Below are 13282 nucleotides of genomic sequence, written 5' to 3'. Positions count from 1 at the left end.
ATCATTTTCCTCATACAAACAGAATTCTTCATCTCTTTTCTGTTTCTGAGTAAATAGTACGTACCAGCACTATTTGAAAATAACAAACTCTTTATTGAATAATGAAAAACTACAGTTAAACACTAAAAAACTCTAAGCCATCTCCGTGGAGATGTTGCCTGTACAACGGCAAAGAGAATGACTGGGGTAGGCGGAGCCTAGGAGGGATCATGTGACCAGCTTTGCTGGGCTCTTTGCCATTTCCTGTTGGGGAAGAGAATATCCCACAAGTAAGGATGACGCCGTGGACCGGACACACCTATGTTGGAGAAACTGGTGATGATCTTTGTGGATAGGAATGTGCAGATATGCATCCTTTAGATCCACGGGAGTCATATTGACCCTCCTGGATCATTGGTAAGATTGTCCGAATGGTCTCCATCTTGAATGATTGGACTCTGAGGAATTTGTTTAGAATTTTGAGATCCAGGATTGGTCTGAAAGTAGCTTCTTTTTTGGGAACCACAAACAGGTTTGAGTAAAAACCCAGCCCTTGTTCCACAATTGGAACTGGGTGGATCACTCCCATTGTATGTAGGTCTTCTACACAGCACAAGAACGCCTCTTTCTTTGTCTGGTCTGTAGACAGACAAGAAATGTGGAACCTTCCCCTTGGAGGGGAGTCCTTGAATTCTAAAAGATATCCCTGGGATACAATCTCTAATGCCCAGGGATCGTGTACATATCTTGCCCAGGCCTGAACGAAGAGAGAGAGTCTGCCCCCTACTAGATCCGGTCCCGGATATGGGGCTACCCCATCATGCTGTCTTGGAGGCAGCTGCAGGCTTCTTGACCTGTTTACCCTTGTCCCAGCCCTGGTAAGGTTTCCAGGCTGCCCTGGGTTGTGAAGTATTACCCTCTTTGCTTTGCAGCAGGGGAGCATGAAGCGAGACCGCTCCTGAATTTCAGAAAGGAACGAAAATTATTTTGTTTGTTCTTCGTCTTGAAGGACTTGTCCTGGGGGAGAGCATGGCCTTTTCCCCCAGTGATTTCTGAAATAATCTCTTTCAATTCAGGCCCAAAGAGGGTCTTTCCTTTGAAAGGGATGTTCAATAGTTTGGATTTTGACGACACATCGGCCGACCAGGACTTTAGCCATAACGCCCTGGGTGCTAAAATGGCGAAACCTGAATTTTTTGCCGCCAACTTAGCTAGCTGGAAAGCGGCATCTGTGATAAAAGAATTAGCCAGCTTAAGAGCCTTAATTCTGTCCATAATGTCCTCATATGGAGGTCTCCGTCTGGAGCGCATCTTCCAGCTCCTCGAACCAGAAAGCAGCTGCAGTAGTTACAGGAACAATGCACACTATAGGTTGGAGAAGAAAACCTTGATGAACAAAAATTTTCTTAAGTAAACCCTCTCATTTTTTATCCATAGGGTCTTTAAAAGCACAACTGTCCTCAATTGGTATGGTTGTGCGTTTAGCAAGTGAAGAAACAGCCCCCTCCACCTTAGGGACCGTCTGCCACGAGTCCCCCGTGGTGTCAGATATGGGGAACATTTTCTTAAAAACAGGAGGGGGAACAAACGGAATACCTGGTCTATCCGACTCCCTAGTTACTATATCCGCAATCCTCTTAGGGACCGGGAACACATCAGTGTAAACAGGAACTTCTAGGTACTTGTCCATTTTACACAATTTCTCTGGAACCACCAAAGGGTCACAGTCATCCAGAGTAACTAATACCTTCCTGAGCAATAAGCGGAGGTGTTCTAGTTTAAATTTAAAAGCCAACGTATCTGAGTCTGCCTGAGGAGCAACCTTTCCCGACTCGGAAATTTCTCCCTCAGACAGCACATCCCTCGCCCCCATTTCAGAGCGTTGTGAGTGTATATCTGATACGGCTACTAAAGCGTCAGAATGCTCATAATCTGTTCTTAAAACAGAGCTATCACGCTTTGCAGGTAACACGGGCAGTTTAGATAGAAACACTGAGAGGGTATTATCCAGAACTGCCGCCAAGTCTTGTAAGGTAAAAGAGTTAGACGCGCTAGAGGTACTAGGCGTCGCTTGAGCGGGCGTAACTGGTTGTGACACTTGGGGAGAGGTTAACAGGCTAACCTCATTACCTTCTGCCTGAGAATCATCTTGGGCCACATTTTTAAGTGCTACAATATGTTCTTTAAAGTGTATAGACATATCAGTACAAGTGGGACACATTCTGAGAGGGGGTTCCACCATGGCTTCTAAACACATTGAACAAGGATTTTCCTTAGTGTCAGACATGTTTAACAGACTAGTAGTAAGACAAACAGGCTCAGAAATCACTTTAATCAAGTAAACCACTTTGCAAAAAACGTTACTGTGCCTTTAAGAGATAAAAAAGGCACACAATTTTCCAAAACAGTGAAAAATGCAGCAAACTTTTCGAAATTTTCACAGTATGTACCTAAAGCATTGGTAAGATTGCACAACTAGCAAGAAAAACGATTAACCCCTTAATGCCCAAACTGGATCAATAGCAAGCTAACAACCGGTTAAAAACGACTTCAGCACCTTGCCACAGCTCTGCTGTGGCCCTACCTGCCCTTAGGAACCAGATTTGTGGGTAAAAAAGCTTCTTATAGGCCCTCAAACTGTAGCAGGACCCTCCATGTGAAACAGCCTGAAGATCTAGTCAATCTAACTCCGCAACTGAGGCGCGAAATTAGGCCCCTCCCACCTTACTCCGGTGCTGTGAGGCCTAAAGAAACACAAGTGTTAAAATAACAGCCATGTGGTTAACAACCCCTGAAAGAAACCCAAAGGAACCTTCAAAGTGCCACAAAAAACGATTTTATTGCCATAAAATAGTGTCAACCAGCATAAATTAGCCGTTATGTGAGCTTGAAATTCCATACTTAGTCTCTGAATAAAGCTTACCCTTCCCTCATGGGGATCTTATCAGTCCTTTTCTAGCATTAACACAGTCTTGCCTAGAAATAAATGACTGAACATACCTTATTGCAGCCTAACCTGCAAACCGTTCCCCCCAACTGAAGTTTTCTTGTACTCCTCAGTCCTTTGTGGGAACAGCAGTGGATTTTAGTTTCAACATGCTAAAATCATCTTCCTCCCTGCAGAAATCTTCATCTCTTTTCTGCTAGAGAGTAAATAGTACAAACCGGTACCATTTAAAATAACAAACTTTTGCTTGTAGAACAAAAAACTACAAATCTAACACCACATTCACTTTACCCTTCCGAGAGGGACCCTATTGCTTAGAGCCGGCAAAGAGAATGACTGGGGGGTGGAGCTAGAGGGGGAGCTATATGGACAGCTCTGCTGTGTGCTCTCTTTGCCACTTCCTGTTAGGAAGGAGAATATCTCACAAGTAAAGGATGAACCCGTGGACTGGATACACATTACAAGAGAAAGATAAGCCCCACCTTCGTGGGCAGCAAACTAACCCTCGACCGAACCGGCTCAAGCAACTGCTAAGAAAAAAACAATGAAATCCAATGTGATAACACTCAACTCTGCGTCCTAATTTAAAACACACTGACAAACACTAAGGCAGCTTACACCAGAGTATATTAACTCCAAAAGTCAGATCCCCAGCGTCAAGCCCACAGTTCAAAAAGGGCTAGTAGTCAGAAAAAGCCCACAGTAAAATTACGGCCTGACCTGACATAGCAAGTCACAGAGTAATGAGGGGAACCCTTACACACATACATGTAATGTTTTGAGCAAGCTTATTACCCCTTACGTCATACAGTAAAAAAGACAGTCTGTTCTGAGTTACTTAATGTCCAAGAAATTAAAGGACTGCACATACCTCAATGCTGAGCGACAGCATGACTTGTCCCACACGATCAAGAGGTCTTTCATCTCCTCCTGTAGTTCTGTGGGAACAAACAGAGTCTTAGATTATATCTGCCAAGACCATTATCAGCAGGGCAGCACATAGTATGGGAGGCGCAGAGAGAATGAAAATCCCTCCCAGTTCCCATTGCTTTAAAGCCACCTGTAGCTCTACTCTAGAGGCTGACAAGGAATACGGCTAGACCCTATAGTAAAATAGCACTCACTGGTACAATTTTAAAAATAATAAACTCTTGATTGAAGAATCTAAACTAACACCTCATTTTACCTCTTCCCATCACTAACACAGGCAAAGAGAATGACTGGGGTGGGAGGGAAGGGATGAGCTATATATACAGCTCTGCTGTGGTGCTCTTTGCCTCCTCCTGCTGACCAGGAGGCGATATCCCACAAGGATGAAATCTGTGGACTCATCGTATCATTAAAAAGAAAGAGGACTATCAAACAGTAAATAACTTACTTGTTTTCTTGCAAAATTAGAACTTTGAAATTCTCCTATTAGTCCCTACCCCCAGTATTTTGAGAGCAGAGGATTTTTAAAACCTAAATCTTTATTCTGTCAGTTCTGGGCATAAGAAAATCTGACTCCCTGTTATCTAGTCTATTCACTAGCCTAGAAGTTTTATGACATCATGCTAAGCCAAAAAATTCTTACAAATGCTTCCTTCTTGTAGGGCTGTGGCAGGAAGCACAAATGAAGTGTAAAAATAAAAACAGGTAAACTTATTTAAAAAGATGAATAATACATACTGCAATTATTTTTATTAAGTATAAGCAACTTATTAGTGCTTTTTTTATTACAAAAATAAAAAACACACTGAACAGCCCTAGTGAACTGAAATCCATTTTGCGGCTGGACTGATACACTTTGAAATATTTTCATTAAACAATCTTTGGATACATCTTTTGGGTTACCATTATCCACCCCTACGGCTTATTCACTAAGCCTTATACACAGAACTACACATAGAAACATAGATATTGACAGCAGATAAGAGCCATAGGCCCAGCAAGTCTGCCCGATATTTCCTAAAAGTATAAACTTATCTAGTTCGTAGGGTAGCCTTCTGCTTGTACCAGGAAGTCCCCCACAGTGTTGTCATTACTACCTCTTGTGGAAGAGTGCAAATAGGGCAGTATGGTGATAATCCAGGGCTGGAAAAACCAGGCACGTAGCACATTTTTTAAGGCTCCATGAATAATTGAGCACTTGTCTAAACTACCTGCATGTAATATATACCTAGATGAACCACCATTAATTAAATGGAAACAAAACACCTTGTAGTTAAAGATGTGTGTGTCTTACTGTAATAGATTATCAAAGTCAGCAAAGTGTTAAAGTTTGCTGCACTGGTATATCAACGATCTTCCTTCCAGTCACCATCACTTACCATGTTTGGAAGAGCCAATCTAGATCAGGTTTAAAAGAATGTTTTAGTCTTTCAGAGTGAACAAACAAAATAATAACTGTACTATTGTTAAGTAATAAATGGAGCCTACCATGATGCAAACCATTCTTTTGATACAGGTTACTAGGCAGAGTCTCCCTGTTCCACTCAGAGGGTCTTAAGATCCCTTCCTGTTGAGATGGCATCAGCTGTTCACTATATTCCCAGAAGTATCTCCGTTTTCCTCTTTTCCTAGATGTTACAGCAGTGATTCCTTTGAGATCGTCAACTGAATCATTTTCACAACCTAAAATTAATGCAAAAATACAATTCAGCAACTTTATAACTAAGAAATTAAAAGAGGAACTTCAGTGGGCAGATCAGAACTGTAGAGAAACTATAGCATATGAGTATGGAGTGAGCTTTATTGGTTATTTGAAAACATTTTATTTCACAATTTGTTAAAACAGAAGTAATTAAAGAAACATAGAAGTGCCACTTAGAAGCCACTATAAAAAACAAAATTTATGCTTACCTGATAAAAACATAATTTATGTAAGACTTTACCTGATAAATTAATTTCTTTCATATTGGCAAGAGTCCATGAGCTAGTGACGTATGGGATATACAATCCTACCAGGAGGGGCAAAGTTTCCCAAACCTCAAAATGTCTATAAATACACCCCCCACCACATCCACAATTCAGTTTAACGAATGGCCAAGAAGGGGGTGATAAGAAAGGAGCAAAAAGCATCAACAAGGAATTGGAAAAATTGTGCTATATACAAAAAAAAATCATAACCACCATAAAAAGGGTGGGTCTCATGGGCTCTTGCCAATATGAAAGAAATTAATTTATCAGGTAAATTCTTACATGAATTATGTTTTCTTTCATGTAATTGGCAAGAGCCCATGAGCTAGTGACCTATGGGATAGCAAATACCCAAGATGTGGAACTCCACGCAAGAGTCACTAGAAAGGGAGAGATAAAAAATAGACAGCCAATTCCGCTGAAAAATTAATCCACAACCCAAATCAAAAGTTTTAATCTTTATAATGAAAAAAACTGAAATTATAAGCAGAAGAATCAAACTGAAACAGCTGCCTGAAGTACTTTTCTACCAAAAACTGCTTCTGAAGAAGAAAAAACATCAAAATAGTAGAATTTAGTAAAAGTATGCAAAGAAGACCAAGTTGCTGCTTTGCAAATCTGATCAACAGAAGCTTCATTCTTAAAAGCCTAGGAAGTGGAAACTTACCTAGTAGAATGAGCCGTAATCCTCTGAGGCGGGGATTTACCAGACTCCACATAAGCATGATGAATCAAAAGCTTTAACCAAGATGCCAAAGAAATGGCAGAAGCCTTCTGACCTTTCCTAGAACCAGAAAAGATAACAAATAGACTAGAAGTCTTCCTGAAATCTTTAGTAGCTTCAACATAATATTTCAAAGCTCTTACCACATCCAAAGAATGTAAAGATCTCTCCAGAGAATTCTTAGGATTAGAACACAAAGAAGGGACAACAATTTCTCTACTAATGTTGTTGGAGTTCACAACTTTAGGTAAAAATGTAAACGAAGTCCGCAAAACCGCCTTATCCTGATGAAAAATCAGAAAAGGAGACTCACAAGAAAGAGCAGATAATTCTTCATACTTATTTAAAATGTAGTATATTCGTTCCTTATTAAAAGAAGTGTTGATTGCATTAGATATGGAGGAGACTAGTCCTCTTGATATTAAAACTAGTAAAAGTTTTCACAAACTGAGCTGGAATGAGGGCCGCACCTTCATGCGGACTTGGGGGCTGGTTTAGATATCTTAAATGGCTTGGATTTATTCCTGACTGAAGAAGGCTTCCAATTGGAAACCGTTCCCTTAGGGGAAGGATTAGGTTTCTGTTCCTTATTTTGTCGAAAGGAACGAAAACTATTAGTAGCCTTAAATTTACCCTTAGATTCTTTTATCCTGAGGCAAAAAAGCTCCCTTCCACCCCAGTGACAGTTGAAATAATTGAATCCAACTGAGAACCAAATAATTTATTACCTTGGAAAGTAAGATAGCAACATTGATTTAGAAGTCATATCAGCATTCCAAGATTTAAGCCATAAAGCTCTTCTAGCTAAAATAGCTAAAGACATATATCTATCAATTCTGATGATATCAAAAATGGCATTACAAATGAAATTATTACATGTTGAATTAACTTAACAATGCTATACACATTATGATCTGGTACTTGTTGCGCTAAGGATTCCAACCAAAAAGTTGAAGCAGCTGCAACATCAGTCAAAGAAATAGCAGGCCTAAGAAGATGACCTGAACATAAATAAGCCTTCCATAGATAAGATTCAAGTTTCCTATCTAAAGGATCTTTAAAAGAAGTACTATCTGCCGTAGGAATAGCAGTACGCTTAGCAAGAGTAGAGATGGCCCCACCAACTTTGGGGATCTTTTCCCAAAACTCCAATCTATCAGATGGCAAAGAATACAATTTCTTAAACCTTGAAGGAGCAAAAGAAGTACCCAATTTATTCCATTCCCTTGAAATCACATCTGAAATAGCACCAGGAACTGGAAAAACCTCAGGAATAACTACATGAGGTTTAAAAACCGAATTTAAACTTTTACTAGTTTTAATATCAAGAGGACTAGTCTCCTCCATATCTAATGTAATCAACACCTCTTTTAATAAGGAACGAATATACTCCATTTTAAATAAGTATGAAGATTTGTCAGTGTCAATATCTGAGGCAGAATCTTCTGAACCAGATAGATCCTCATCAGAGATAAATCAGAATGTTGTCGGTCATTTAAAAATTCATCAATTTTATGAGAAGTTTTAAAAGACCTTTTTATTAGAAGGCGGTATGGCAGACAAAGCCTTCTGAATGGAATTATAAACAAATTCTCTCAAATTAACAGGAATGTCCTGAGCATTAGATGTTGAAGGACCAGCAACAGTTAATGAACTACTACTAATGGAAATATTGTCTGCATGTAAAAGTTTGTCATGACAACTATCACAAACTACAGCCGGAGGAACAGTTACCACAAGTTTACAACAAATGCACTTAGCTTTGGTAGAGCCGACATCAGGCAGCAGGATTCCAGTAGTAGATTCTGAGACAGGGTCAGATTGAGACATCTTGCAATAAGTAAGAGAAAAAATAACATATAAAGCAAAAACATAATTTATGCTTACCTGATAAATTCCTTTCTTCTGTTGTGTGATCAGTCCACGGGTCATCATTACTTCTGGGATATAACTCCTCCCCAACAGGAAATGCAAGAGGATTCACCCAGCAGAGCTGCATATAGCTCCTCCCCTCTACGTCAGTCCCAGTCATTCGACCAAGAATCAACGAGAAAGGAGTAACCAAGGGTGAAGTGGTGACTGGAGTATAATTTAAAAGATATTTACCTGCCTTAAAAACAGGGCGGGCCGTGGACTGATCACACAACAGAAGAAAGGAATTTATCAGGTAAGCATAAATTATGTTTTCTTCTGTTATGTGTGATCAGTCCACGGGTCATCATTACTTCTGGGATACCAATACCAAAGCAAAAGTACACGGATGACGGGAGGGAAAGGCAGGCTCATTATACAGAAGGAACCACTGCCTGAAGAACCTTTCTCCCAAAAATAGCCTCCGAAGAAGCAAAAGTATCAAATTTGTAAAATTTGGAAAAAGTATGAAGTGAAGACCAAGTTGCAGCCTTGCAAATCTGTTCAACAGAGGCCTCATTCTTAAAGGCCCAAGTGGAAGCCACAGCTCTAGTGGAGTGAGCTGTAATTCTTTCAGGAGGCTGCTGTCCAGCAGTCTCATAGGCTAAACGTATTATGCTACGAAGCCAAAAAGAGAGAGAGGTAGCAGAAGCTTTTTGACCTCTCCTCTGTCCAGAGTAAACGACAAACAAGGAAGAAGTTTGGCGAAAATCCTTAGTTGCCTGCAAGTAGAACTTGAGGGCACGAACTACATCCAGATTGTGTAAAAGACGTTCCTTCTTTGAAGAAGGATTTGGACACAAGGATGGGACAACAATCTCTTGATTGATGTTCCTGTTAGTGACTACCTTAGGTAAGAACCCAGGTTTAGTACGCAGAACTACCTTGTCTGAGTGAAAAATCGGATAAGGGGAATCACAATGTAAGGCTGATAACTCAGAGACTCTTCGAGCCGAGGAAATAGCCATTAAAAACAGAACTTTCCAAGATAACATTTTTATATCAATGGAATGAAGGGGTTCAAACGGAACACCCTGTAAAACGTTAAGAACTAAGTTTAAACTCCATGGTGGAGCAACAGCTTTAAACACAGGCTTGATCCTAGCTAAAGCCTGACAAAAGGACTGGACGTCTGGATTTTCTGACAGACGTCTGTGTAACAAGATGGACAGAGCTGAAATCTGTCCCTTTAATGAACTAGCTGATAAACCCTTTTCTAAACCTTCTTGTAGAAAAGACAGTATCCTAGCGATCCTAACCTTACTCCAGGAGTAACCTTTGGATTCGCACCAGTATAGGTATTTCCGCCATATTTTATGGTAAATCCTTCTGGTAACAGGCTTCCTAGCCTGAATTAGGGTATCAATAACCGACTCAGAAAAACCACGTTTTGATAAAATCAAGCGTTCAATTTCCAAGCAGTCAGCTTCAGAGAAGTTAGATTTTGATGTTTGAATGGACCCTGTATCAGAAGGTCCTGTCTTAGAGGTAGAAACCAAGGCGGACAGGATGACATGTCCACTAGATCTGCATACCAAGTCCTGCGTGGCCATGCAGGTGCTATTAGAATTACTGATGCTCTCTCCTGTTTGATTTTGGCAATCAATCGAGGAAGCAGCGGGAAGGGTGGAAACACATAAGCCATCCTGAAGTTCCAAGGTGCTGTCAAAGCATCTATCAGAACTGCTCCCGGATCCCTGGATCTGGACCCGTAGCGAGGAAGTTTGGAGTTCTGGCGAGACGCCATGAGATCTATCTCTGGTTTGCCCCAACGTCGAAGTATTTGGGCAAAGACCTCCGGATGAAGTTCCCACTCCCCCGGATGAAAAGTCTGGCGACTCAAGAAATCCGCCTCCCAGTTCTCCACTCCCGGGATGTGGATTGCTGACAGGTGGCAAGAGTGAGACTCTGCCCAGCGAATTATCTTTGATACTTCCATCATTGCTAGGGAGCTTCTTGTCCCTCCCTGATGGTTGATGTAAGCTACAGTCGTGATGTTGTCCGACTGAAACCTGATGAACCCCCGAGTTGTTAACTGGGGCCAAGCCAGAAGGGCATTGAGAACTGCTCTCAATTCCAGAATGTTTATTGGAAGGAGACTCTCCTCCTGATTCCATAGTCCCTGAGCCTTCAGAGAATTCCAGACAGCGCCCCAACCTAGTAGGCTGGCGTCTGTTGTTACAATTGTCCAGTCTGGCCTGCTGAATGGCATCCCCCTGGACAGGTGTGGCCGATAAAGCCACCATAGAAGAGAATTTCTGGTCTCTTGATTCAGATTCAGAGTAGGGGACAAATCTGAGTAATCCCCATTCCACTGACTTAGCATGCATAATTGCAGCGGTCTGAGGTGTAGGCGTGCAAAAGGTACTATGTCCATTGCCGCTACCATTAAGCCGATCACCTCCATGCATTGAGCTACTGACGGGTGTTGAATGGAATGAAGGACGCGGCATGCATTTTGAAGCTTTGTTAACCTGTCTTCTGTCAGGTAAATCTTCATTTCTACAGAATCTATAAGAGTCCCCAAGAATGGAACTCTTGTGAGAGGAAAAAGAGAACTCTTCTTTTCGTTCACTTTCCATCCATGCGACCTTAAAAATGCCAGAACTAACTCTGTATGAGACTTGGCAGTTTGAAAGCTTGAAGCTTGTATTAGAATGTCGTCTAGGTACGGAGCTACCGAAAACCCTCGCGGTCTTAGTACCGCTAGAAGGGCACCCAGAACCTTTGTGAAGATTCTTGGAGCCGTAGCCAGTCCGAATGGAAGAGCTACAAACTGGTAGTGCCTGTCTGAGAAGGCAAACCTTAGATACCGGTGATGATCTTTGTGGATCGGTATGTGAAGGTAAGCATCCTTTAAATCCACTGTGGTCATGTACTGACCCTCTTGGATCATGGGTAAGATTGTCCGAATAGTTTCCATTTTGAACGATGGAACTCTTAGGAATTTGTTTAGAGTCTTTAAATCTAAGATTGGCCTGAAAGTTCCCTCTTTTTTGGGAACCACAAACAGGTTTGAGTAGAACCCTTGTCCTTGTTCCGACCGCGGAACCGGATGGATCACTCCCATTAATAACAGATCTTGTACGCAGCGTAGAAACGCTTCTTTCTTTATCTGGTTTGTTGACAACCTTGACAGATGAAATCTCCCTCTTGGGGGAGATAATTTGAAGTCTAGAAGGTATCCCTGCGATATGATCTCTAGAGCCCAGGGATCCTGAACATCTCTTGCCCAGGCCTGGGCGAAGAGAGAGAGTCTGCCCCCCACTAGATCCGGTCCCGGATCGGGGGCTCTCGGTTCATGCTGTCTTTGGGGCAGCAGCAGGTTTCCTGGCCTGCTTGCTCTTGTTCCAGGACTGGTTAGGCTTCCAGCCTTGCCTGTAACGAGCAACAGCTCCTTCCTGTTTTGGTGCAGTGGAGGTTGATGCTGCTCCTGTTTTAAAGTTCCGAAAGGGACGAAAATTAGACTGTCTAGCCTTAGCTTTGGCTTTGTCTTGAGGTAGGGCGTGGCCCTTACCTCCTGTAATGTCAGCGATAATCTCTTTCAAACCGGGCCCAAATAAAGACTGCCCCTTGAAAGGTATATTAAGTAATTTGGACTTAGAAGTAACATCAGCTGACCAGGATTTTAGCCACAGCGCCCTACGTGCCTGTATGGCGAATCCTGAGTTCTTAGCCGTAAGTTTGGTTAAATGTACTACGGCCTCCGAAATGAAGGAATTAGCTAGTTTAAGGACTCTAAGCCTGTCCGTAATGTCGTCTAGCGTAGATGAACTAAGGTTCTCTTCAAGCGACTCAATCCAAAATGCTGCCGCAGCCGTAATCGGCGCGATACATGCAAGGGGTTGTAATATAAAACCTTGTTGAACAAACATTTTCTTAAGGTAACCCTCCAATTTTTTATCCATTGGATCTGAGAAAGCACAGCTATCCTCCACCGGGATAGTGGTACGCTTAGCTAAAGTAGAAACTGCTCCCTCCACCTTGGGGACCGTTTGCCATAAGTCCCGAGTGGTGGCGTCTATTGGAAACATCTTTCTAAATATTGGAGGGGGTGAGAACGGCACACCGGGTCTATCCCACTCCTTAGTAACAATTTCAGTTAGTCTCTTAGGTATAGGAAAAACGTCAGTACTCGCCGGTACCGCAAAGTATTTATCCAACCTACACAGTTTCTCTGGTATTGCAACGGTGTTACAATCGTTGAGAGCTGCTAAGACCTCCCCTAGTAATACACGGAGGTTCTCCAATTTAAATTTAAAATTTGAAATATCTGAGTCCAATCTGTTTGGATCAGAACCGTCACCCACAGAATGAAGCTCTCCGTCCTCATGCTCTGCGAGCTGTGACGCAGTATCAGACATGGCCCTAGCATTGTCAGCGCACTCTGTTCTCACCCCAGAGTGATCACGCTTGCCTCTTAGTTCTGGTAATTTAGACAAAACTTCAGTCATAACAGTAGCCATATCTTGTAATGTTATCTGTAATGGCCGCCCAGATGTACTAGGCGCCAAAATATCACGCACCTCCCGGGCGGGAGATGCAGGTACTGCCGCGTGAGGCGAGTTAGTCGGCATAACTCTCCCCTCGCTGTTTGGTGAAATTTGTTCACATTGTACAGATTGACTTTTATTTAAAGTAGCATCAATACAGTTAGTACATAAATTTCTATTGGGCTCCACCTTGGCATTGGAACAAATGACACAGATATCTTCCTCTGAGTCAGACATGTTTAACACACTAGCAAAAAACTTACAACTTGGTTATAATCTTTTTTAGCAAAAAACGTACTGTGCCTCAAAGAGGTACTAACGATTAAATGA

At 41.9% G+C, this 13282-nt stretch overlaps 1 protein-coding gene across 1 annotated transcript in view; it reads right to left on the bottom strand.

Annotated features, from left to right (window-relative positions):
* CREBRF (CREB3 regulatory factor) overlaps positions 1–13282 on the bottom strand; it is a 349666-nt gene that overhangs the window by 150507 nt on the left and 185877 nt on the right. The window contains exon 5 of the mRNA XM_053717136.1: positions 5345–5539. Coding sequence (XP_053573111.1) covers positions 5345–5539 — 195 coding nt within the window. The remainder of the gene's footprint in view (positions 1–5344; positions 5540–13282) is intronic.

This window comes from Bombina bombina, chromosome 6 (assembly GCF_027579735.1).
Source record: "Bombina bombina isolate aBomBom1 chromosome 6, aBomBom1.pri, whole genome shotgun sequence".
Lineage (NCBI taxonomy): Eukaryota > Metazoa > Chordata > Amphibia > Anura > Bombinatoridae > Bombina > Bombina bombina.
The sequence above is the reverse complement of the archived record's forward strand: the minus strand, read 5'-3'. Positions and strand labels throughout refer to the sequence as shown.